General features: G+C 38.9%; 2 protein-coding genes across 3 annotated transcripts; both read right to left on the minus strand.

Annotated features, from left to right (window-relative positions):
- Window positions 1-1,161: 1,161 nt before the first annotated feature.
- On the minus strand, window positions 1,162-7,559 carry asb8 (ankyrin repeat and SOCS box containing 8). Its single transcript, XM_014982245.2, has 4 exons — window positions 7,334-7,559; window positions 5,864-6,040; window positions 5,677-5,781; window positions 1,162-3,887 (listed from the first exon to the last, which is right to left on the minus strand). The coding sequence occupies exons 2-4, from the start codon at window positions 5,990-5,992 to the stop codon at window positions 3,252-3,254; spliced, it is 870 nt and encodes a 289-aa protein (XP_014837731.1). The 5' UTR covers window positions 5,993-6,040; window positions 7,334-7,559; the 3' UTR covers window positions 1,162-3,251.
- Window positions 7,560-8,714: 1,155 nt separating this feature from the next.
- larp4aa (La ribonucleoprotein 4Aa) lies at window positions 8,715-26,521 on the minus strand. 2 transcript variants are annotated; one of them, XM_015009465.2, is made up of 17 exons: window positions 25,986-26,521; window positions 21,992-22,100; window positions 21,722-21,880; window positions 20,622-20,700; window positions 19,947-20,083; window positions 19,754-19,857; window positions 19,560-19,670; window positions 19,421-19,474; window positions 19,127-19,336; window positions 18,171-18,274; window positions 16,580-16,621; window positions 13,690-13,917; window positions 13,152-13,206; window positions 12,906-13,058; window positions 12,685-12,824; window positions 12,377-12,596; window positions 8,715-11,408 (listed from the first exon to the last, which is right to left on the minus strand). In XM_015009465.2, the coding sequence occupies exons 1-17, from the start codon at window positions 26,100-26,102 to the stop codon at window positions 11,022-11,024; spliced, it is 2,409 nt and encodes an 802-aa protein (XP_014864951.2). In that variant the 5' UTR covers window positions 26,103-26,521; the 3' UTR covers window positions 8,715-11,021. The 2 variants fall into 2 exon arrangements, with proteins under 2 accessions (XP_014864951.2, XP_014864952.2); XM_015009466.2 differs by lacking the exon at window positions 16,580-16,621 and having other exon boundaries at window positions 25,986-26,519.
- Window positions 26,522-27,417: the final 896 nt, after the last annotated feature.

The following is a 27,417-nucleotide window of genomic DNA, read 5'->3' on the forward strand; positions in this document are numbered from 1 at the left end:
AGCAAAAATGCTATTTGGCTAAAATACCCTTTTGTCATTTTTTTTTAAAATTTGCCTTTCTATTATTTCTGATATTCTTCTATCTTATACGATATTGATATTTTCTCACACCTTGCTGTTCATGCAAACAAATATTAACTGTTTAGTTTGCATCGAGGAGTGTCTACATTCACAATTCAAGGGTAAAATCCCAAGCTCAAAGTCTTCGTTTGAATGTCGTATTTAAAAAATAACAACCTATAGGCCTAATTCAAAAACTCACTTTTCCTATAATAAATAAATAAAAAAAAATACAAACCGTGTACGTTCCCTGAATTAATATTTTCCTTCCAGGAACTTCACCAAAACATACCATATACTTTCCCTGGAGTTTGCAAGGTACCTTAATGTGGAACTCAATTTATATTGAAGGTCTGGGGGGATTATGTCCCATTTTATAGCACAATCAAGTAACTATGTTACCTTCAGTCGTTATAATACTTTATATATCAAACATAACTTAAAAGACATTTGACTTTATGACATAAAATTTTTCAATTTTACATATCTCTTCTTTAATTCTTTTTTTTCTTTCTGGAACTTAATCGTTGCTTTCCAGAAAACAGTATATAACTTTAAAAATAATTAGGAAGATTGCGTGAAAAGGAAGCAATATTTGGAGATAAGATCAGGTTAATTAAAGTTGATGCTTCAACAAAAACACAATGCTAAATGTAGATGATGTAATCCACAGTCAATGTTATCTCTACTACTCCAGTACTTATGAGATTGAGTATTCATTCATAGTGTTTGTTACCGTCACTGGAGCTAGAAACAAAGCAAGAGCGACCCCTAGTGGAACGGGTTTTGACCACATTCAGTACAGCTTTGGTCTTCAATAATCTTTTTGTCAGCGTCTTTTTGTAGATTATTTTTCTTAAATTGCTTTAAGAAAAATATATTTACTGACAAAGATGTAGATTAAATTTATGCGCAAATACATTGTCGTTCTTATCTTAGGGATTTGCTGCAGAGCGTGGAAGATCCAAGAGTCAGAGTTTAAGTTAGCAGTGAAGCTGGTGCGGCGCAATGTGGGAGCTGTGAACGTGAGCTGGCAGAAATAAATCCCAATCAGAATTAAATTGTTTGCGTTTAAAAATAGCAAAGAGAAAAAGGCAGACAGGCAAAGAAAAAAGGCATTTACTTGCATTATATTGACAAAGAAAAGAAGCACCTTTGCAGGCATACACGAGAAATAATCGCATGGTTAATTTATATGTATATTTACACAACAGGCAGACAAAAATAAGTTTAAGAAATGGTCAGATTCCAGACCTCCAACACATTTTTTTGCCAGCTCATTGAGTGGCTTTACAAAAGACAAAACTTACTCATCATGCCATTTCATGGTTTTAACATTTAAATATTGAATTTAAAACAAAGTGACTCTAGTTTTGGAACCCGTGAGCACCCTTGAAAAAAGTTTTGCAAATTTAAACCTCCATTGTAGGAACAAAAAACAAACAAAACAAAACAACAACGAAAAAAACACACTCAATAAAGCCCAAATAAACAGAGAGTCAAACATGACACCACTTTTGTTAGCGTTGAACATATTCAGAAGTCTACCTGGCACATTTAAGTGAAACCAACACTAATAATCAGCATCACTCTGCTGCTACAACATAAATGCATTTGTTCCCATCTGGTACAATCTTTCCTGCTCCAAAATAGGTGTGTGTGTTTAATGCTATTTTCTTAGTGAATATCACTGACCGATCACAACCAAAACTTATCATACAAATTATTTCAACACAGTGCCTTGCAAAAAAAGTTCAACGGCTTTCAACTTTTCCACATTTCAACACGTTATAACCACAAGTTTCAGTGTATTTTAGTGGGAGTTTATGTGGCAGACCAACACAAAGTAGAGGATAATTGTGAAGTGGATGGTAAGTTATTAATGTTTAAGTGCGTGAGCGTCTGAGGGAAGTTAAGCGAAGTAAAACATTTTCTCTGCCATCAGAGCTTCAAAGATATTCAAGAAAAACACATAAATGTCACAGCAAAACAAAAGGGCTGTCATTTTGTTCCTCTCCTTTTAAACCTTCATATTTTCAGCACAAACCAAATTTCTTTGCGTGCAAACATTACACATCATTTCTAACTGATTTTGGTAAGGTTGAATGAAGTGGTGTGGTTGGCCTCTGCTGAACCAACCTCAAACTGTTATTAAAATCCTTAAAGTGATAGCGACACAAACAAAAACCTGCATTAATCAAACTCAAAATGTCTGACACTATTTTTGTTTAGATTTGAAGAGGTTCACCTTCCAGCAGGAAAATAACCTTAATATTATGAGCAAACAATACTCATGTGTTAAATGGGCTAGTCAAAGTTCAGACCTACATCCAGCTGAGAATTTCAGGCAAGGCATTAAACACAGATGTCCAGAGAAGCTCTCCGTGTAATCTGAATAAGTTTGAACTATATTGTAAAGAAGACGGTCGCTACTTTGAAGAATCAATTATTGTCTCGCCATAAATATAATTTATTTTTTAAATCTATGCAAACATAAAAAGAATACATTGAAATTCTGTGGCTGTCGTGTGGTAAAATGTGGAGAAGTTAAAGGGTTATGGTTACTCTTCCCAGCTATTGTACATATAGCATCTCATAAAAATGACTGGAAAACCTTCATACTTACGACATCATTCATCAACTGGGTTGTTGTTTTTCTTTTTTTTTATTATTCCCGCATGCTGAAAGCATGTCACTGTACGTTTATTATCGTTTTTTTTAAACAAAGCCGTCTTCTGAGTTCGACACAGTTTCATTTACAAAGCCAATCCAGCAAAAATGAGTAATAATAAGCATTCTAAAATATTCTAATGAATAGCTTTTTTAGAACATAGCTAAGTGATCAAAGGACTCGTTTGATCTTGGTTTATTCCCACGAGGAAGTCGAGCAAATCTGATGCTTTAGCTTGGCGGAGTGGGAGGGGGTTTTCTGTTTCTTTTTGCTACCAGACTTCAAAAGAAAAACCAACAGCTGTTTAGTTGAAAATGTGCAAGTCCTGCCTTGTTCATTCACATGACACTGATTAAACACAGCAGTCTGCACTTAAATCACTCCTCATCCAGATGTTGTGTAAATACAAGAAAATAAAAAAAAAGGACATACATCTGTATCGACTTGCCAATAAATGCGGTATGACGAGCTGTTTAATCATCAGCCCATGAGGTCTGAGGATCCTCCGCCGCCGCCGTCATCAGTCTCTCAGTAGTAGATAGTCTTTAACCGTTTCCGGTAGGGGAAGCCCTTTCACGGCGGTGGGGAGGAACTGCACTCCGAGGCTCTGCCGTATGGTGCAGCGCGCCAGCGAGCGCAGCGTGGGCGCCTGAGCCACCATGTTGGACAGCCTCGCCAGCAGCTGGGGGTCTTTGCTCAGCTCCTTGGGGAGGGTGCCGTCAGCCCGCCGGATCTCGAAGCGCCCCGCCGCTCGGCAAAGCAGCTCCAAGCACTCTTCCTCCTGTTCCGTGCCCAGGCCTCGGGCCAGCAGGGCCACCAGCCGGGATATAGGGGTCTGACCCTTCAGGTTGGTCACATGGACCTGGGCGCCGTAGTCTAACAGAACCTTGACGCTCTCCAGATTGCCCTTCATCGCTGCCCAGCTCAGAGGCGTGTCATTGTTGTAGTCCCGGGCATTGGGGCAGGCCCCGCTCTCCAGCAGGGCCCTCACACACTCCGGGTTGTCTTTGAAGGCGGCCCAGTGGAGCGGCGTGTCCTTGTTGCCGTCCAGCGCGTTCGGCTGGGCGCCGTACTCCAGCAGCAGCTCCACGCAGCTCTCGTCCTTCTCCGCGGCGTAGTGCAGCGCCGTGCGGTTGTAACCATCCAGAGCATTCACCTGACGGAGGAACCAAATGAACTGAGCGCTCACGCCAACAGGAACGCAAAAAAGTTTAGTTGTTGGAAAGACAGGATTCGGCCTTCTAGACCTTTACTGTACAAATAGCAGCTTATTTTCTGTCATGTGGGTAGCAGAGATGACCCAACCAGTCACCAGGAAATTAGAATAAGCCAATATTTTCGTCATCGGCTCTAATCGGTGATCTGAAGGCCACAAGCTAAAAAAAAAAAATCTAAATTTCTACTTTTCGTTAAATTCATTGAAACTAAGAACTCTTACTGTTTTTGGTCAATAAGCCAATAGTGTGCATTTCATCTACTTAAAATCAAAACATTAAGACAGTTTTAAAACACATGTCCTTTTATACATAGTGTTAAACTTTATAATACAATTCTTTTGGACTCCAAATACTTTCTTCTTTAGGTGTTAAAGCTCTTGATGCAAATCAAAAATGAGAGAAGTAAACAAAAAAAAAACAAACAAAAAAAAAAACGAAATTGGCAGCTCAGATCTTAAATAAATTAGGATAGGGCTTTTCAGTGTATCTTTAATACATCCTTATAAATACACAAAAACTAACTCCTGTGCTGCACGGAGAGCAAAAAACAACAATTTATTCCTACTCTGTAAATAATAAACTGAAGACGGCATAGACCTCAACTTTCTTTAACGGGTTTAGAGTTTTTACTTTTAAAGTACGACTCATTTCTGAGTCACTTTGTTAGAATAATGAACACATTTTCTCGTGCAAAGCTTTTGTTTTCAGTGCATGTCGCCTCTAGTTACGTTCCCGAAAAACCATTTGAAGTTTCCTTTGGCCGTCGGTGACAAACTGTGGTGTGTCAGGAAGCAAGTAAACAAACTAGTAGCTTGTCGGTCCAAACAGATTAACCAACTTTGAACACGATCAAAGGAAAACCTGCATGTGTTGTCACTGTTGCTGATAAAGTCATAGGAAGTGCACATCAGGCATGTTGTGGTTCGCATGTGTTTTCACTAAACCAATGACACATGTGCCACTCCAACTTACTAAATTGATCAATTTAAGCCGCTATTTAAAACACATTTCCTTTCTGTGGCTTTTAACACTAGTTATGCAGGGCATCTGTGTGTTGGCTGTGCTTTAATTGATTATTTTTGCTCATTTTTTGTTGTTAAATTGTTCATTTTTTTTTATTATGTAAAGCAATTTGGTGAACTGCAGTTGGTTTTAGATGTAGTATTTAAATACATTTGACTTGATTTACTTCTTCTCTGATGTTATAAGAGCAATTCTGTCAAAATTGCGCCATTTCTGCTGCACAAATTTCGTCTAAACTACTTTTAACTCATCTCTACGCTTTTTGATTTTCAAAACTGAAAAAACTCAATTTCCATATTGTTTTTAAAAAAGAAGAATTTTCTGTCAATAACTCAAAAACCAAAGCAGAAGAGAAATAAAAGGTCATATATTTTCTGATTTTTTTATTTTTATAATCTTTTAGTTGGTTGAATAAAGTATGAAAACTGTTCTATCGCCAATTTTCTTTTATTTCCTTATCAGACTTGGAAAATGAGGAAAATCAAATTCCGTACTTTTCCCAGACATGTCAAGACTGCGCATGAACCCGGAAACCTGGTAAAATATAACCATCACTTGTTTTCCAGGGCTACGACAAGCTCAAAAGCCACATCTTGTTGTACAGCACTGCTTCAGATCAACAAGCACAAACAGGCTCAGCTCTCTCTGAGTGATCTCTATCTGGAGAGCTGAATATTCATCTAAAACGCGCGGAAATAAACCCACCTCTGCGCCTTTCTCCAACAGCAGCTCCACACAGTCGGCATCGGCTACCATACAGGCACAGTGAAGGGGTTTGAGGGTCCCATGCATCCGGTTTACATCAGCGCCCTAAGTAGGGTTGGACATAAAAATGTCAAAACAGCCAGGAGACTTTGTTTTTTTTTTTTTTTTTTACTGATAAGCGACATACCTTACGAATCAGATCCTCCACATTGTCGTGTGGAAATGAGCGGATGGCGGCGATGGTGCGGATGAGGCGTTCGGACAAGGAGTATTTACTTTGAATGCTCTGCATGATGTACCACATAGTAGAGCTCATGTGTAACAGAGGACCATGGCACCCAGGCAGGGGTGACACTTCGGCACACTGGAAGACAAATTTTAAAAATGTTAGGGTTACACACTGCTAAACATAATGAGGTCATGGAATACCTTAGTAATAATCGCTCAGGTTGTTCATATAAATGGACGTCCTAACTGATCGCATTTAAAACGTCACCACTTAGAAGGATGAATGCTTTACAGCTAACCTGAGGCAGTCATGCACTGGCGCCACCATGCCCTTTGACCTCTACCTGCAGGCAACGCATGTGAAGTTTCTTGCTCAACGACAAAACGGCAGAGAGAGCGGGGATTTGCACCGGTAGACTTTGTAAAACACTCTGATGCACATCACCTAAAATTTTCATTATTTTGTTTTACAGATTTATGCAACATTATGCCTTTAATCAATTAAATTAGTTTTTTTTGTTGCTAATTTCCGATTTTTTCCGACATCTGAAAATATTCAAGCTTTTTCTTGTAAAAAAATGTAAAATTATAGTAAAAATTTCTGAAATTTTTGGCAGGTGTATTTTTTAATATCACTCGATAGGTGTTTAGTTTATTTTCCCCTTTAACAATTTTTATGTTTACGTTTTTTATTGACATTTATTTAACCATTATTTTACCAGAAAATCCCTTGAGATAAAATCTGTTTTTCCGAGAGAGATCTGGCCAAAAGGCACAATAGTGTACATTGCAATTAAATCATCACAAAATTTACTTAAGTGTAAACTAAACAAAAATAAATAAATGCAAGAATAGAGCATAAAATTAGAACTAAGATTATGTCAAATTTCGTGTCTCAAATGTCAGAAAATAGGTGTAAATTCGTTGAAAGACTCCATATTTGGTTATAGAAAAAAACCCAACTGTTATTTTAATTTAATCTCTTTTTGAGTATCAAACGTCTGAGTAAGTATGTTGTTTCCAATGGCTGCTGCCCTTTCAGTAAACTTTAGCTGACAGTTAGAAAAATGACCCATATATACTGTAGCAACGCGGCACCGTACAAATACGTGGCAATAGCTGGTGATTTACATTAAAATAGTGGCACTCGACCTATACTTAATCAAAGTTTTAACGCTGGAACGTATGTAAGCAGGCGGAAGAAGCTGCTGAGGGTCTGCTTTGGAGAGAAGAAAAAAAAAAGACAAAACAAAAATCCCGGCTAGCAACCAGCTAGCTAGCAGCAGCTAATGCTAGCTTGGAGATACGAAGAAAAAACATCCACAGCTAAATGTAGAAACACATGACACCTCCTCCAAATGCGTGGAAAAACGCTTCAAAACACACTTTGCGTCAAACATCGTCAAAACGCCGATGCAGAATAACGTACCGTTCACAGCCCTCGATAGATCGAGCAAGTTGCCGTGTAGAGTCAGCTGGCTTCTGCTGCGGCTTGACATAAACACGGACCCGTCACGCAGCCACGCCTTCCGTCTCAAGCTGTCACAGCGAATGCTGGCAGATGTTTCCGTCTGGACCGCAGATATCGTTACATTTCTCTAAAGGGATCGGCATGTACCGGTGTTATTGGCTCCGATGGTATAGGCATGTATGGTGGCGTCCACCGACAGGAGCATGCCGCGGATACCTTCAGGTCAAGTGGAGAGGAGCAGCACCAGAGCCTTTCCTATTAACAGGTTATCAAAGAAATAACATACACACTTTACATTAATATTCCTAGAAAACTAAGATGAGAACAATATCCAAAAGAAACCACGTTCATTTACACAGAGCCGGCCAAAAATTACAGAGGGCCTTGAGCAGAGGTCGACATGGGCCCCCATTATTTATTCAATTACTTATGCAGACAAGCTTCTCTCATTTACTTAATGTCCAGGATACCATATTTAAAGTATGTACCAACAGTTTATAATTATATTGCTACTCAGTTCAGTTAATTTGAAGTGATTAAACTACCAGTATCAAATAAATTCAGAGAACTACAAATATTTTCCTATATATGATTAAAAGGTGCACATTTGTCAGTGTTTTTTTTTATGCTAAATAAATGTGAATTGTGCAAAAATGCACACTCAAGATCTTCAAAAAAGGTATTTTCTGTCATTAAAAAATTACCATCTAAATTTCATAATTTTAAAGCCTGGCATAAGTTGAAATGTCAGTTTAAAAATAAAAGTGGAAAAATATTGGCATTCAAATAAACCCGTTTTATTTTGAGAATTTTTAAGCTGTACCAATTGACTGCAAAACACAAATTCTCACATTTTAAATGACAAAATTAATTTTTTTTTCATTTTAACATTAAGGTTTACTTAATGTTAAAAGTAAACCTTTAACATTAAAACCACATTTTAAAAAAATCTTTGATCGTGTCAAGATATTTTCTGCAAAAGCATCTCCACACAAATCTGCGCTACAATTTTACAGCATTGAAAAACAGAAAAATGAATCCTCTTGAATTTTATACATCTACAGCCATGAATTTACTACTTTCATTTTCCCATTTTGTAAAACCCCATATTGAAAACATAAATTCAATGCAGAATTGGCTATTAAAGCAAATAAATTTAAAACACTTCACAACGAGCCTTTGCAGATAGAAACTTATTACCATGTAAATGTCTCCAGCTGTGAATTACCAGTTTGAATTAAGAGAAAATGCCGAAACAAAAAAACTACAAGGTAACCTTTAACTTTGCTGTGTGTGGGGCGAGAACAACACTTGAGAACAAACTTAAGACAAGTGAGACTTGGAAGCCAAATCAAAATAATTTATTTTTGGTGACATTTCATACAGTTCTAAGATTGTGTCTCAAACACTTGGTTGATCGATTACTACATGTCCTGTTGCCACCCAACCCAAATTAAAATGAAAAAAAAAACAAAAAAAAAAACAACCCAAACAATATTGCAGAGGGGGAAAGCAATTCCTGTAGATATTTGCAAGCCTGTCAACATCAACCATATGCTTCTAAAATTTCACATTACTCATGAGTACGATTCTTTTTAAAAACAAGTTAGTGCATTTCTTTAATTATACTAGATCACTAGCTGCTCATACTCAATGGAAAATAAAAATAATAATAAAAAAAATAAAATAACAGCCCCAGTGATTGGATATTTGTTTACTGCAGTATCAAACCCAAAGTAAATGCATCAAGTATTTTTCTCTCAACTGACATCTCGATCAGTATACAAATGTCATATGCGTGATTTTATTTTGACAATGCGATTTCACACAACTTTGGGGAAACCAGCCTACCAAGATTGGGAGAAAAGCGTTGTGCATTAAAATTAAAATAAATAAATTCAAAAAGCAATACATACAGTGAGTCAAACTTCATGTTCTAAGTCAAACTGTTTTCCAAAAATAAAAAAAGGAAAGAAACAAACCTGCAAACTCACCCTAAAGCACAAAAAAAAAAAAAAAAAAAAAAAAAACAATCCGATAAGATGCCTCGTCAATAGCCTCTCTCTCTTCAAATTTAGAACTAGAAATAATTACATTCTCCCACACACATTTCTAGTGAAGGGTTATAACAACAATATAGCAAAGGCAACTAAAACCTCTACAGCTTCTCAAAAATCCAGTTTCACTGAGCCAAAAAAAGCTTCCCAAGCTAAATTATTTAGCATTTCTCATCAATAAAAATCAAAAAACTTTATCCTAGAACTATGATCGCAGGCAGCTGGCACATAGCAGGGGAAAAATGCTCTTACTTTCCACAACGTGGCTGCCAGATATTGTGTAGCTATCATCCTTATCTAACAGCACTCCACAGCCTCTTTTTTTTTTGTTTTTCTTTAAACGTTGTCACTATTAGGAACAATTCACAGATATAAGCTTAACCTGAATATCCTGGGATAATGTAGAAAAGCCAAACCTCACCTGAACCACCAGGCACACTAAAACAGTCAACTCTTACCATCAACGTATAGACTTCTCAGGAAAACGCCACCCGCTCCCCGCACTACCCCCCCTCCCCCAAAAAAACAAACATGTAAACAGAGAACCTGACTGATTATCAACGATGACGAAGTTCTGAATTCATTGCAGTGGATAGACCCAAAAATGGTTCTGATAAACGGGAAGAAACCAAACAAAAACATGAAAAACTTTGGACCAGGCTTTGCAGGTTCACCATGGCAAATGGACCAGTGGGTGCCCCCAACTTGTATTTCGGCTTCAAACGCAAAAAAAAAAAACAGAAAAGAAAAAGGAAAAAAAAAAAAAGAAAAAGAAAGAAAACACAGACGACAGTGGCGTGAACGGTTTCCAAGTCCAATCGTAAATCGGAATCAAAACACCACTGTTAAACACATTTTCATTAATATACATTAGAAGACCAGACCGTCCGTTCTCTGGACAATAATTCAGAATCTCTGCTGTAAAAATCAAGTTATCCGTTTCGTTACGTCAGTGCAGCCGGAGCACTTCAATCATTTTGCCAAACAATCAATGCATACGCAGACATCAGTCAACCCTTCAGTCATACTTGCAAACCTAAGCACACAAGGAAAAAAAAAAAAAAAAAAAAAAAACTATGTCTCTTTGCGTGTTAGTGATATCTTTGTATATGTACATGACATATATGCATGTTGTTTTCGTCTTAGTGCATATTGTTCTTGCAGACCAACATCTATTTTTCAAAATAAAAAGAGGAAAAACAGGTAGAGGGCCACTTATGAGGCCCAGCATCCCACCTTCCCCAAGCAGAGCACGAGCGCAGCCTCCAGATAAATCGCACTTAAAATCTTTTAAGCGTAACGCCGGAGACCAAAACAAGAAGAGTTTCTGAACCAATCGTAGAAGTTCATCAGGTGTCACTTTGCCCTCAAGTCCTGGATGTCAGTCATTTAAAAGCATTTCTTTGGACAGTCTCCGTGGGGGCCGGGGGGAAGGTGGCTACCATAAAGTTGTTGCTTTTATTTTATTTATCTTAATATAGTTTTATATATATATATATATATATATATATATATATATATATATCCATGTCTGTGTATATATATATATATATATATACATACATATTTTTTCTATTCATACTGAGTTTTTACTTTGGCGATACTGGTGGTATGTTTTGCTCTTTGCCAGTGAGCCTGAAGCCTCCCTGAGGGGAGCCTCGTCGAGCCGGGGGCGGGCGCCGCTGGTCCCGGAACTTGAGCCCCCCCCCGCCTCTGGGGCCGTTGCTGCGGTAGTAACCCTGAGAGTCACGTTCGCGCGGCGGTCGGCTCTCCTTGCACTCCCACCCGCCCTCCTTGTCGTGGCCCCGCTCCTGCTTGTCTCCGGGGCTGGTGCCGGAGCCCGGCTCCTCGGCCTTGTTCACGCGCAGCTCACGCAGCGGCTGGCCAGACGCCGTGCCGGAGGGGGCCGGGGCCGCGGGGGGAGGGTCCTTGGGTGGCCGCTGGCACACTTCAGCGTAGCTGAGTTTACGGGGTTCCTGAAGCAAGAACATCCAATGTTAAAAGTTCTGTGAGGGTGAAAAATTATTTATTGATTTGTTTATTTACAGTGCCTTCAATAAGTATTTATACAACTACTTTAGTTAAGCAATGAAAAAAGAAAAAAAACAATGCATTTTGCAGGAATTTTATGTAATAGACCAACACAAAGTACAGCATAGTGACGTAAAATAAAAAATTATGTATTTATGCGTTCTTTCAAAACTAATTAATGCCACATTATATGTCATTTTCTTTATTTCGGTCCTACTTTATTTAATTTTTGTTTATTTCTACTTCAATCTCAACAACATTTTGTAGGTCTGTTGGGAGTAATAATGTGGTGGAAAAATATTACCATAAATTATTCTGAAGAGTGGGACATTTTTTTTGGATTAGGAAAAACTTTCCCTAAACATGCCAACGTAGTAAAAAATTTTGCTTGATGCAATTTGGAAAATTATGCAAACTGACGAAAATCCCTTTAGAAAAACTTGTTGACCATTTCATGAAGGGAGATCTTGAAAAAATGGTTTTACAGCTAAAAAAAAACAAGAAAACATTTGATATAGTTATAATTTTGAAAAACTTTAGTCGTTTTCTTTTCTCTTCAAACTTACATCACCTAAAATCCAGATGAGGTAAATCGAGATCGAGGCCTGTGGCTGTGATGTGAAAAAATTCAGGGGGTATAAATACTTTTTGTAAGGCACATTGTGATTTATTTGGTCAAACCCTCAGATCTCATAATCTTAATGGTCATTGGGACAGGAGTGAACTTTCTGAACTGAAAGGAGGAAAGAGAAGAGATTGAGATGAAAAGAGAGAGAGACAGAGAGAGAGAGAGAGAGAGACTGTCCACTCCTTCATTTCCCTCTATGCAAAGTTTCTCGTCATCAGGGGAAAAAAAAAAAAAAAAAAATCACACTGAAAAGTTGGCAACAAAAGAGCAGATTTGATTCGTTACCTGTGCTGGGGTGGTAATAGCGGCTGTAGACGGGGCAGGTGTGCTGGGGGTGGCCGGCGTGGAAGCAGCAGAGGGCTGAGGTCGTGAGCTAGACGTGGGCTGTGAGGAAGAGGAGGAGGAAGAAGGGGAGGAGTTCACAGTAGCTTGAACTGGTGTACGCTGAGTTACTTTGGACACTGGGGGTTCAGCCCGTTCCACTCTCTTCTCCTGATTACTTATACTGTCAGAAAAAAAACACATCAGACTTTAGTGCACCAACAGAAACATGCGAGTGTCTCAAAATGTGAAAAATAATTTGAGAATCATACCGGGAAGCCAGAGATCCAAGTGGTTGAGAAACGGATTTTGAGACGGTCGGAGCAGGATTTGAGACGGTCACAGCCACCTCTGTGGCCAGAGTTTGGGCTGACGCTGGACTCACAGTGGTATCTTTATTGGTTTGCTCCGTCTTTAAGACATCGAGAACCACAAGCATTACACCTCTGAAAACCCAAGCAGCTCAAGCATTGCTGAATCAGACAATCCTTACCTTGTACAAACCACGTACGACATCGGACATTCGGTTTTCTAGCACCGGCTCGCCCTGTGTGCTCACCACACAGCCAGGAAGAGGCGGGAAGTTGGTGGCAGCCAAGTCAAACTTGGGCGGAGAAACCTTCACCTCAGCTAAGGGGACCGGCCTCTGTGAATTAGAACAAAGAAAATACAAATAATGGAATCACAATTCAAGCCCTAAAAATCAACATAATCTCTACAATGAGACGCAGCCGTTTACCGTGTTCCGCTCCTCTTCTCGCCTCCTTCGCGTTCCTCTGTAGGTTGTGCTTCGTCTGAAAGACAAATGGTTGATTATGAACTGTGGAATAAAACTGACTACAGAGAGAATCAGCGTAACTGTGCGAAGGTAAACATTATAGAAACATCAAAAACAGAACTGTTAATAAAACTGTGCGCTTTTCATTACTGTATTTATTTTAGGTTTTATCTGGTCAGTGTCTCGTCTGCTTACAGCTACCAGAAAAAGACTTTTGTGTGCAACCTAAATGAACCGACAACTGATTTGAAATAAAACCTTGATAAAAAAAAACAAAACCTGACTGTAGAGTGAAACCAACACCTTGAATCAAATGTTTACTTTTACTTAATGTCCGGCCCTGAAACTCTTTATCCCGAGACGCAAGTCTCAAAAGATCACAGTACACACTAAACACCACCACTTCAATAGTTTTCAAACATCATGACCGAATGTGTGAAACACAACCAGTACTTCATCGACACAGAAATGAGGTTTAACGAGGGGATTCTCGGTTTACCGTCCACGTCCAGCCATGCCGCTGTCGTCATTCGGGTCCAAAGACGATGAAGAGGAGGAGAGCTGCGAGAAGGCTGGGGTGATGTCAGCGGTCGTCTGATGAGTGGAGGTGGGGGCGCCGATGACGGGAGGCTGGGGGCTGCGCAGGCCGGTCAGACTCTCCAGGGGAACAGGTGTTATTGAGGCTGCAGTCACCTCGCTGGTCCTAATCTGGGGTTTAACATGGTTTCTGTTGAAGTAAAAATCCAAATAAAGTTTAAATAAAGGATGAGGTCATTTTAACTTTTAATCACGTGTATTTTTGCAAATTCCCAAACTTCTGAATGATTCAAGCCATTTAAAGAAAGATACAAGACAAACTGTAGACACAGTGAAAATTAAATTCACTTAACATGATTTCAGCCTTTCTATTTAATCAATGTAATGTGTCCGATGGACATGCGCTCACCAAGGACCAGTGTTTAAAGTCTTGTTGCAGAAAAGTTATGAAAAATCAAAAATCAGGGCAATGTTTTGCAAATTCAATACAGGGAAGTTCAATGCATCTAAAAATCCACACAGACTTGGGATGTTTGGCTTTCAGGTGAAATTTATGGAAAACGTTCACACTATAGTGACATCATGGAAGTAGGACATCTAAGAAGATGACTTTGACATCTTAATATATTAAAACCAAAGCCAATAGTGGTGAGTTTGCCACAGCAAAACATACATCAAACATCTGTTGTTAATAAGCTTCTTTTTGTGCAAAAAGTACTGAAACATTAACAGTTGGACCCATGCGTTCAGAAGCTTAGAGGAGGTCACATTAACTTCACCTGGAAAGGTTAGAGTGCGTTTTAGGTTCATCCTGAAATTTCACCTGGAAGCCAAACATCCCTGACTTTTTGTGAGCAAAAACAGAGCAGGTTCAAACACCAAGTAAAGCTCCCATACTGGTGAAAGTTAAATTTTATTAGATCTACTTCACCGTTTCCAGTCTTCTACAACAATTTCTCAAGGATGCAAATTTTAGGAAACATTCAGAATTTTTTTTGAGATTCGCAAATGGAAAAGGTTAAAACACATTAAGCCACAACAATCCCAATTCAACGAAAGTGGTTCCGGTGCTGGTTCAGAGCTGAGCTGCAGATCAAGTCTTTCAACAGGAACTGGGATTAATCTCTGGAGTCGAGTCTAGAGATGCAGCTAACAATTATTTTAGTATTTGATTATTCTATTAATTATTATGACAATTAATTGGAGAAAAAAATTGTCACTTTGTGCAGATTTTTTATTTATCTACTCAAGCCTTTTTATAATATGGAAATATACAAATTATTTTTTAAATAATCAAAGTTTTGATGCCTAGAATGCAATGACTCCTTTAGTGTATGCGCCATCATGTGTAGGAACAGATGCATCTGCAGCAAAAAAATAAAAAATTACTTCTAGCATCAACGTGTAAAACTTTCAGCCCTACTTGATTTAATATCTATAGCGTAGGGCTGATCTGTTGATTATTTTTTTAATAAATCAATAACTGGATAGCAAAAAGTGCTTAGTAAGAGTTTTGGAGCTAAAATAGGCCCCTTGTTCTGAGTAGAACATAACACACATGTATATATTTTTTGTACAATTTTGGCTTAATTACTGCTCTGGGTATGTTTTTCTTTCAGCAAATTGCCTTTTATTGAGTCTGCATACTTCAGAAAACAATTATTCAATTTCAAAAGTTATTAAAATCCAATTAATTGTTTCAGCCCTAATGTATTCCAGTTAATAATTAAACATCTTTTCTGCATAACCGAAGGTTTTGTATATAAAAGGACCAAAACATAAGCGATATCACACTGAACACACCAACGCCACACTAACGTATGTTGGTGGAGGTCCCTTCCTCCCCCCCCAGCAGGTTTAGTGATGCTGGTCTAAGTCCAGCTGCATGTGAGAACAACCTTTAACAGTTAAGACAAAAATCAATTAATCGTAAATAACAAAATGTACTAAACAAGCACTGGAACCACTTTGGTGGAGAAACACCCCATAGAGGAGAAGTGAGCTTTACATTACATCCAGAAAACGGCAACATGCAAATGATGCGACAGGAAACTATGGATCCACCGACCAAACCACACAGCATGCTGCCTCCTTAATCACAGTGTAGACAAGCAGATGGTTCATCTGGAATACATGTGCACCTATGATTGGCTGGAGGGCTGAAGACTGCCACCAATCATAAACTCACCAAGTAGAGCTGACACCACTCGAGTAAAACGGCTAAAATTAAAGCTTTTTTGATAAAACATGATTCAAATTTTCATCTCTTAAAGATTCAACCCTCAGATCTCATAATCTGAACGCTCATCGGGATGGGAGTGAAGTTCCTGACTTTGGAAAGACAGAAACAGAAGAGGGGGAGAGAAAAGGAGGAGTAAAGAGAGGACCAAAGCCAGTTGGCTTCCTCCCATGTTGTCCCTCTATGCGCATCATGATCTCATCATCGGGTCAAACACGTTTATCAGCTTCTCTACTGTCGGCTCTTTTGCTTCAGCACATGACGCGTTGGGTCAATGAAGAAAGCAGCAATGAAAAGTAAAATAAGTGGTTAGTTGTAATGAGGTTTAGCAGTTACTATGATGTATGCTGGTGTATCAATGCAAGGAGGATATGGTTGGTGCCAAGAGTCCTCAAATGGCAAAAACTGTAGCAATCAAATCACAGGAAAAATCCAGCAATTTCATTAATATGAATGGCACCAAGCATCATCACAGCAATGAAAGTTTTAATAAGGACCAAAATAAAAATATCCAATTGTCAGTCCTGGTGTGGTTTTAGTCATTAGGCTGCAGCAGTATGGTAAGACATGAGGATAGCGATGAAGCTCATCATACAGTATTGTATATTGGTACCTGAAGGCATTTATTACATTCTTTCTCGAATACAGAGGGACACTGTGAGGACAATAAGAAAGAAGGGAGTGAAGAGCAGTTCCCTGTGGGGTTACATTTAGGCCTGTCGCGATAAACGATAAATCAATTAATCGCACGATAAATTAAACCCATCAATCTCATTTTAATTATTGGCTTTATTGTCTCCTGCCTTTTTTTCTTTCTCTTGATGACACTGAATAAAAAAAGGCTCAACTCCGGTGATCTCCACTGACAATCCCTTCCTCATTTCCTTAGTGTAATGTCCAGAGCACACGACACGAGTTGTCGGCCGACTGTCGGCCCATTTTCAAAACCTGAGAGAAACATTAGCCGACAGAAATCCTAGGTATAACGGTTCGATCAGTTTCGATCGTGCCGTGGGGTGTCCAGCTACCTGGGCACAAAATAATGGCTACAAGTCCAGTTGACTAATTTTAAAACCAGGCATTAATCAATGCTTCAGTAGAATGTACCTGTGATGCATGTGGCTAGATTCAGCGTAAAGTTCTGACTGAATGAAAATCATTATAACCTATTTATGTCACGTTAACGAAGAACAGCTGAAAAGTTACAGGGTTTATCAACTGAGGTAGCAATTTGGCTCCAACTCCTCCCCTTGTCATTTCTATATTATTTGCACGAAATGTTGAATAAACATTAATGTTTCCACACATCATCTCCAATGTCTGCTGGACTTCGGGTTGCGCTGTGTCAGCTCTTTGGGATTCCCCTCCGTAATTTCCCATCAGAAACCTCGGAGGAGAATCCGCGCTTTCTGATTGGCTACCTGTCACATTCAACAGGCTGCCTTGAGCTCCCAGTCGGAAAACCCCCGATTTAGATCTGAGCGGCCACGACGATCTAAATCACACTTCAGGATGGTCAGTTACGAAATCACCAGCGACAATCTTAGATCGGCCAACGATCTAAGATTGTCATAAGGGGAAAATGGGGGCAAAAAATCGTGTAGTGTGAACTATTGCATCAGGTAGTCGGATGTGCCCATCTTCTCTATTTAAATCTAGAGATTACTGAAAGGCAATATAATATACAGACTTCATAGTTTGCACTCTTTTGGTTGAATGCCGTATTTATTTCCACTTTTGCTTTATGTTTAGTTTTTATTCAAGTACGTTTTTTGTTAATGGAGACTGAGAATCCATTTTATTTTTGGTTTTGGTTGTTTTCTTTATTTAGTTAATCAGTTCCAGTCTTATGTGTTCTTTTGAAAATAAAGTGCATCTATCTATGGCAGGAAATCACATGCATTATTAGTCATTTCCATTAAATCAGTGTCAAAAGGTCTTGAAACAATATTATCGTTTATCGCAATAATTTTTTTAGACAATTAATCGCTCAGCAAAATTTGTTATCGTGACAGGCCTAGTTACATTTTCTTCAGACAACACTGCATTGAAGATGATCTGACATTCACAGTTTAACCTAACATGCAAACAACAACAAGTGGTGAATGCCACACTCCTTAAGAGTACATTTATGAAATCAGCAGGCTGTAGTCTGAGTCACAACTTTAAAAATGCAACACAGCAAATAAAAAGATCCTGCTTACCGGTTTCTGTTGAATGGGCGAGTTAGGTTAAGAGCAGTGGAGCCAGCTTTGTAGTGTCCCGCAGAGCCGAATCCATTCACAAAGCCGCTGTTAGGAAACGGTGCCTGCACAGGGAGGAAAAGATGTCAGCGTTGACTAATCCTGTTTCATGTAGCAATTTGTTCAATTATTTACTCTGCAGCAGTCCAAGAATGTAACACAGGGGAAGTCTAGAAGACCTTTAAGCTCACAGAGCAATAGCGATTCAATGATTTTAGTGAACAAGATGTTAAAACTCATTGTGGAGACAACAATTCTTCATCTTCCTAATATTTTGCAGAACTGTACATTTTTCTCAAATTGAATTGATAAAATGGGTTACTACATTTGTTCAAGATTTTAGACTTCAGTAGTTTTTCCTTACATTTTTGAATGCAAAACATTTGTGTCGTTTGGTCTCACTGCCCAGTTCACAAACAATAACAATGCACTAAATATACAGAATGAGGAGACTCATGTGTTCACAAGAAAAAGCTTTCCTAATTGGAAGTAATAGAGCTGTTAATGAGCCTTTTTTTAATTTTACACACTTCTGCTTTAAACAGAATGTTTAAAGTTGACAGGAAATTTGAAAATATTACTTGGTAATTATGTGTTATTGGAAGACATTAACGATACCTAAACACCAACCATGAAGTCTTAAACATAAAAATAAAAAAAATAAAAAAATAAAATAAATAAATAAGCAATGCTTAGCCTGGTGGTCCGCCAGGCTTATAATGCACTGGGGGAGACCTTGACATTAATCCATCATATCCACCTGATTCATCTATATATGAAAAGCCAAAATAATGATCACTGGTGAATCATTAGCAACAACAAATAAATGCATCATTTTTTTAATACAGCTTATTAAAAATATACATGGCCTGGGACCCGTTCCAGCTTCACGTAGTTTATTTAGAGTTGGTTCTTACCAGAGGAGTTTCAAAATAGGGTGTGGGTGAAGGAGTCCAGGTGGGCGGCACAATGCCATAGACCGGGTACTGCTGCTGGGGGTAGACATGCTGCATGTAAAGTGGAGAGCTGTACTGGGACTGGTTCTGGGACTGCTGAGCATACAAGCTGCTGTCCATGCTACGGTAACCATTCTTCGCGAAAAATGTGTTGATGGCCTTGATCCGTGCCTATTAGATGAAAAGAAACAAGAAATGACTCAAGGTTTCTTAAAGGAGGGGACTTACAAACTAACACGTTTCAGCTCAACGTACCATGATGGGTTTTCCCTGAAATGTCTTGACTTCTTCCCTTAAGTACTTGTAAGCCTGGAAGAGCAATTCAGGAGTCAAATCAGGTCGTTTAAGGTGTTGCATTTTGAATTAGAGCAAAGTGAAGTTTAACCAGACGTACCTGCTGAGCATCTGTGTCCGATTGGAATGTGATGTACCAGTTGTTGTTGTGCGCAAACTCGACACTTATCACCTTTGGACAATTTTCGTTTTTAAACAATGACTCAACTTCCTGTGGGATTGAGACAACGAGTCAGTTCTCAGTTTCCAAAAATGTCTCAATAATTCCTAAACATGAGCACAACGAGGCAGTACCTCTACAGGTGTGGTTTCAGGGACCTCTCTCAGGATGATGATGCATCGTTTGTGATTTGGTCGCACCTTTTCGCCTTTCTCATCCACTTGTACCATTGGAGAAGCTGGAAGGGTAATTTCAAATATAAAATACAGACAATCAAGTCATATTACTAATAGTTTTACAAAGTAACATGCTCATCCTTCCACTTACATCTCAACACGTCCAGGATGAGCTCCATGTCTGTGGTGAGAACCTTTATGCCCTCCATGCTGGCTATAGTCCAGATAGGGACAAACTGGTCGCTGTCCATCTGAGACATGAGGTATAAGTCCTTGGAGAGGTTTTCTCTGTGCAACAAAAGGGTAAATACATGCAAATTAGTTGCATCTTTTGTCACAAACTAAAATATCCCCACTTGTTGCTCCAGACATTTTACTTTACTTTCAAGAAACAAAACGAGCGTCACCTGTTGTATTTAAGGAAACAGTGTTGAAACTAGTCATTGGGTGACGCATTTCAAGTAGCAGGCTGCAAACTATCCAAACAGGGTAATAAATACGTTTGCTACACTTGTGTTCCTCGATGAAGGGAACTACAGCAGAAATGAATAACAATGTGCACAAAAAGTACAATAAAACTAAAAACTGGCAAGTGTTTATTTTATGTTTTCACTTTAGTCAAATCAGAAAAATACAAACAGCTTCATGTTTCACTATTTTAGCAACAATGGGAATAATTTTATCTTTTTTAAAAATACAAGACTTTGTGTTTATTTAAAATAAATAGATTTTCTGAGTTTCTAAAAGTCAGAAACTCTTATTCAAGCTCGCTATACTGCGAGCCAGATACAACAAAATCATAAATCTAAAAGTCTTTGGCTCTTACCTTGAGAAATAAAACTCTAGCTCCTTCTTCAGAGACTCTCGTAGATTCTCAGAGGACACTTGTTCTTCAGTTTTGGAATCTAAATATTCAATTGCAAGAAAAAGGATCAAATAAACTTTTGTACAAATAACTAAGACCATCCAGCTCAGACAAAGAAATATATAAAAGCATTAAATAAACAAAACACAAACTAATTACATTCATATGTTCTGATGAAGGTCTAATTCTGCTGTTATTAGCAAATACTGCAGCAAGCCAACCAAATATATCCACATATTCATGTGTATCAAATTCTTCCAAAGCCATTTCTTCTATGCTAGACTGTGAACTGAGGCAGCATATCACTGTCTGTCATCCAGCCTGGTGAATAGATTCGTTCGGTTGTTTTGTGTCCCTACATTTACATTTCAGAGGTCCATACTTCCTCTCGTTCATGCCTTCGTCCTTCTCCCTCTCCAGCAAATCTGAACAACTTTGCAGCCAAATACAACAAAAAGTGTCACCAGCAAGAACAGCTAACAGGAACGGCGATCTCACAAGATGGCGCCTCAAAACTGATCTGCAATGCCGTGCGAACCACTTCACAAGCAAACATAAAAGGACACTTTCAGACATGTCTTTAAAAACATATATATCCAACAAGCTGTTATGTATAATCAATGCAAACTTGGCACAATAAACAGTTCCCACTCTACTCTCAATGATCAGCTAGAGGCCTGAATTGCACAGGGTTTCTATCACACCAAGCAGCGGCCAAAATCCCTCTGAACTGAGCTTTGAATGCTGCACTGCACTCCGGCTGACTCAGCGCGGGTCTCCGTCGGCATAAAAATAATCACCAGATAGGACAGGACACCAGACACATTAGCACCACAAAGAAGAGATGCAAGGGTCATGTCTGGCAGAGGGCAATTATACAACACAAACGACTATTTGACCCTGTCGAAATCCAAAGCCCATGGATGCCGTTTATAAAATAAAACCAAATGACTGTTATTTTTTATTTTCCCCAAAAAACCTATTTGTTTCAAGTTACTGGAGACGGGATTCTCCTTAGCCACCGTTAGCGAGTGGGGGAGGCTGCAGGTGAGATGACTGACCGGAGCTCCCTGTCGTGGACTCGGCGGGGGAAAAGCCCAGCTCTTGAGGGTCCATTCCATTTACTGCTATCTCAGCGGTTGCTGTGGAGCTGCTGTCACCCAGGGCGGTAAATCCCACAGAGTACGGCTTACAACCAGCTGACGAAGGCTCTGAATAACCTGGTCACATTAAAAGACAACAAAAAACAAAAAAAAAAAAACGCATTTGATTCAAGAATCAGACGTTTGTGAATATTTCATGCAGATTCTATTAACGTGTTGAGCACTTACTGATGTCTGAGGGAGGCCAGTGAGGACTGGTGACGGCCTCGCTGGAGGCCACAGGAATCTCCTGCCACACCTTGGCATTTGGGTTCAAACCAGCACCCTTTGAGGTGACCTTCAAAACAGAAACCACAGGATCAGGTGAGACTCCACTCAAAACACGAATGAAGAGAGCTTGGATTCTGGCTAGTCTGAGGATTTCAAAACACTTGCAGGGATCGTTTTACCAACGTGCAATCTATGCAGCATTTAAAGCAATCAGTTTCAGACATAATCAGAGTGTTTTAAAGGACAAGTGTTTTGCTGGTCCACATGCTTGTCATCTCAATTTGTATTGTTGCCAGAAATTATACTCTTGTATAAATTTTCTATCAAATTTAAAACACAAATGCCAATCCTCAAAAATATATCTAAAAAAAATCCAGAGGTGGCAACAAATAGTTCTAACACAGCTTCGTGTTTCTCAGCAATTCCAAGCGATTTACTTTTGTCCTTCCTGCAATACACCAAGGTCAAATTTTTAAATTACTGCGTGCAAAAAAAATCATTATATTAAACACTGAGGCAGCTGGTAGTGTGTGACAGGAAAGCAGAAGAACAACCATAACTAAAAGAAAAAAAAAAGGCAAAATCTTCCCTGGAAATACTCCGCTACTGAGATAACGGCCAAGTCATTTTAGCAGTCACACCAATCTGTTTCGTCATCGTTTCACCACAAAGCCCAACATGCTGATAAAAAAAAAACAAAAAAAAAAAAATCCCCCATAGAACAGAAACTTAAAAGTGTTTTTTAATGTTGCGTCTAATGGTGAGCGGCTCCTCTTGGTTTAGGTTTTATAGATTCTATGAACCTATCTATAGAGCTTTGGAACGTGACGTCACTGTTCTAGTCGGAGGGGTCAGTGTTCTGACTAGTTTGTTTTGGTCTGTGGGCTGCAAAACATGGCGCCGAGCGACATGAACGTCATACGCTGTGCCGTCAGCTCCAAAGCTCTATAGATATGTTAATAGATATATTTTAATTCACTGCTGTTGCATTTTTTTTAAAGTCAATTCAGAGCTGGTTTTCAATACAATTATAAATGGTAAACATAAAATTTGCAAATTCAGCTGCATATTGACCTTTAAGTTTTACTTAGTGAATTTAAAAAGTTTGAAGTTGCAAACAATGACGTAGCAACCTGGCAGTGCAGGTTTATTAGGGGGAAATATGAACTCGCCATCTTCAATTCTTCTATGAATGATCTGTGCGTTGGAGGGGAAAATATTAAAGTATACCATTTTTAGCCCAGTCAAACCAACACTGACTGTTTCTCTGCAGAGAATAGTCAAAGGAGTTTGATTTCTTAATGCTTTAAAACGTTTTTTTTTTTTTCTTAAAGAGGCACACTTACAAAACAAGGAGTAGGTGTTGTGCTTCCAAATACACTGACAAAGGTAAAGGTCTTCTGTTATATTATGCTCATCAAGATGCAGAACCACAAACTAATTTGAAATGTTACAACATGTATAATTTATATGATTAGTATTATAGATCAGTATCATTTTTCAAAAAAATATTTCAGTACTCAAGAATCAGAGTAAGAAGTTTGATGCATATTAATGCATTTTGCTTGATACTTTAAAATTCTTCAACAAGCACAGAATGGGGTGAGAATGCACCAGGGCTGCATATTGTGTTATTGCAGTATTAGTTTATGCAATATTAACACTGCAATGGACTGTTTGCAATGCAGTAACTAATGGCTAATATATGGAAACCATTCAAAGTTCAGTATATTTGATTGAGTTTCACTTCAATAGATACACACACCTGACACAGATGACCGTACCCAAGACAATAAAGGTCACAGAGTGTCTGCAGAATACTAGAGAAGTGAAGAAAGTGTGGATTTTACATGCCAGTCCAACATTGTGCAGCTGTAACAAAACCCCTGTGATCTCAGATGTTCAGAGTGGGTGAGAGCCCATCGAACCCATCCAATTTTTTTTTTTTTTGTCTGAAAATTTGCTAAATATAGCAAAAGCTTTGCTGATTTGGTGATTATTTTTAATCATACAGATGTGACCTGGTGACCAGGTCAGTCAGTCGGGTCTCTTTTACAGAACAGCAAGAGAGGACAGTGGTAGCGGAGGTGGATATGATTAGCATCTCATACGAGTCTCGGCCGCTTGCCCATCTCTCAAAATTAAGGAAATCATGGTCGATTTATCAGCTGACCAATTTATCAGTGCACCTGTAGTTCCAAGTATATTAAATTTTGCATTTTAAATGTTGTATGCTTCAGTAGACTGCAAGAATGTTCTAAGCTTTTGTGGCATTGCATTAAAGTGACAAAACAACTTCTTTGCAGACTTAAGTGAACTCTGTATGTCTGTGACTGCATGATAGTAATCAGCCGACAATTTTTTTTAAAAATGCACCAGTTATGAAATTGGCTTTGTGAGGACACTGGGTATATAAAGAAGTGTGATATTTTGCAATACACTGCAAACAATAACTTTTTATAAATGTTAAATTTATTTTTTTATCCTCTCATGTTACAACTATACTGTCATTAAGTGGAATTTATATTCATCACAATGAATCAAAATTCTTTTATAATAAATGTAACAAGGTAACAGATTTTATCAAAAAATCATTTACTAATACATTCTAACTATATTAAAGTCGGTTTATTTTCACTTGGGTACATTTAGTGATATTTTTTCTTCTATCTCAAACAATCAATGTTTGCTGATGTCTGCTCCAAGACAGCTAAATATTTATTCATCGCTTATTAGCACAATTAGGTGTAATCTGTGTTGACATAGTGGGAATTAGTGAGACCTGCTGATGCATCAGTTTGTGTCCCCAACTTCCAACAGGTATGTTAACCTTTAACCCCTGCAACTGCCACATCAATCTGCCTCCTGTTTTGCCTCTAGATTATCCTGTGTATGCAGCAGTCAAAAACGAACAAGCCCAAACGATCGGCCCTCTTTTGTCACTCAAACAGGGAAGGGCATTTATGGGCCGTGCAACTTGACACATGGTCACAATGCATGCTTCTGTGTTACAGGCCGTGGACAACCAAGAAGTGTCAGCTGACTGCGCAGCACGGCGAAGGCCAGGTATTCACAACGCATGTCACCGCACTAGCTAGGCTAACTAGCACTGCGATTAGCTGAAATAACATCACAGCAAATGAACGTCTGTCACTCGGTCAACAGTCGCAGCACTGTTCACAAATTAATTCAATACGCATTCTGGACCTTTAAATTGCGTTTGCTGTCATTATGTGGTCGGGTAAAAACTTAGCAAGCTAATGATTACTCAGCAAACTACTTAATAAGAGAGCTGGACGAAGCGGCTTCGTTAGCAGCAATGGAGCCCCTTGCTAACGATCAGTGCGCACATTTGCATTAAGTGGCTGCAAACAGACATTTAAGCCGCAACGTCTCAGACTGTTGTCACAATATCGGCTTGTAAAATGTCCTGTAAGAGAGGGTTAAAGAGCAAGCAAGGAGTTGAAACGACTCAAATGAAAGTTAGCGTCTTAACGATACTTCGTTGGGTTAATTTTAGCTGATAAATGTGACTCATGCACGAACAGGTCTCTAGTAATATGCCGGAAAAAACATCCACCCCCCCCCCCAAAGCACGATTTTCTTTCCATAAATGAGTTAAGAAAGCACGTCAAAAATGGCAAATTCCCTACTCTTATTAAAGTGTTTTGAAATTATCTTTGCTTTTTCAGTAATTTATTGAAGTGCACTTTTTGCTGAGAACAAGGGTTATAGATTTAACAAGTGTGGCATAAAAAACCCCCTACTGTGTACATATGAGGAAAAGACAGAATGGGACATTTGTTTTATTAATCACAACTGACAAAAACTGATCAGACTTTCGCTAAATCAAATGTACTTCCCATGACTGGGTGCTTTTTTTTGGTACCACGTCGAGTGAGCAGAAGTAGCTCAAATAGCTAGCTGAGAAGCTAACGAAGGCCTCACTCACCATGCCGCCTGACCCTCCCTCGCTCCCCAGCGGAGCCTCGTCCTTCCCACCGCTCTTCGGTCCGGGATCAGCCTCCTCCTGCAGCAGCGGTGGCTCTCCGCTCTGGTCTGAACTCATCAGCCGCTCCTGACTCGCTACCACCCCGTCGCGTTCTCCCGGCCCCCCGCCTGCCGCCACCACCTCGTTTCCAAACAGCGGCTGTGTTTTTCAGTCAGTCCAACTCGTCTCCCGGTCAACTGGATGGGCCAGCAGCACACTCCAGCTAGCAAGCTAGCGCGCTATGAATCAACGAAGCGGGCTAACGACAGCTAGCTCAATGAATTAGGCTCGCACGCTTGGATAAGAAACGTAGAAGCGACACCAAACCATGACTCCTGTTATACCACGGTATCGGCTGAAGTTTTATCAAATGCTAAACCACACAGCGACTTCGCAAGGCGCATTCCTTATCGGGCGAGCGGAGCGGACACTGGGGACATGCACCTTTACTCGGCGAAGGCACACAGTCCGCCGACGTCCCAACGGCCACCGCGAGTTCTCATTGACCTTTGTAGAAATTGCTTCCTTTTCCGCTTCCTGTAGTTTTTTACTGTAGTTTTATTTTTTGAATATAAAGCCAAGCTCCGAACGCTTCTACTTTCCAGTAAAGCCTAAAAGCATAAGAGTTTAATTTCAACCTCATAAATTATATGTATGCCTTTAATTATTTTTTTAAAAAATAGAACACTTTCAATCCACTTTTTTCCGTTTCAGAATAAATCTTAAACTTAACATAATGTAGAAAAGGGGTGTGAATGTTTTCTAACTGCAGTGTAAGTTGTAAATGAACACATACAACAACTCAGGTTTATAATAATAATTATGTCATAGTAATAATTATAATGTAATTTTTATCATAACTAGACTAAAAGTAGGAATGGTTTTATAATATTTTTCAATTAATTTTCTTTATATATTTCATTTGACAACAAAATTATATAATAAAAATAAATAGCATGTTTTTCTTGAGAAATCCAATTCTGGAAAGCTTACTAAAAATGTGTTTACTGGATAACAACTTATAGTAAAAATAACACAAAACAGTCCAATAATAAATAGTTAAACTAAAATATTTTGGCACTTATCAATCCAAATATTTTAACCACATTAAAATTGCAAAAATAAAATGGTTCTGAGTGTTTCCCAGCAGGTTTTGTGGATTTTCAGTAACCCTTCATTTCTCAACAAGAGAAAAAGAGGCTTGTGATGTAATCAGCTCTTTTTTTCTGCTATTGAAACTTAATCAGAGAAGATAAGCAATGACGAGGCTTAAACACAAGCATAGGTCAGAAGGGTTTCTGTCAGCAAATGTACTTATCTAACTGGATCGGTGTGAAAAACAAAGATTTGAGTTGTTGTCACCTCACAGAAAAAGAGAAATTCACTAGAAAAT

Source organism: Poecilia mexicana, unplaced genomic scaffold (assembly GCF_051168715.1).
Source record: "Poecilia mexicana isolate PSO_F unplaced genomic scaffold, ASM5116871v1 scaffold_7, whole genome shotgun sequence".
In the NCBI taxonomy this organism is placed as follows: Eukaryota; Metazoa; Chordata; class Actinopteri; order Cyprinodontiformes; family Poeciliidae; genus Poecilia; species Poecilia mexicana.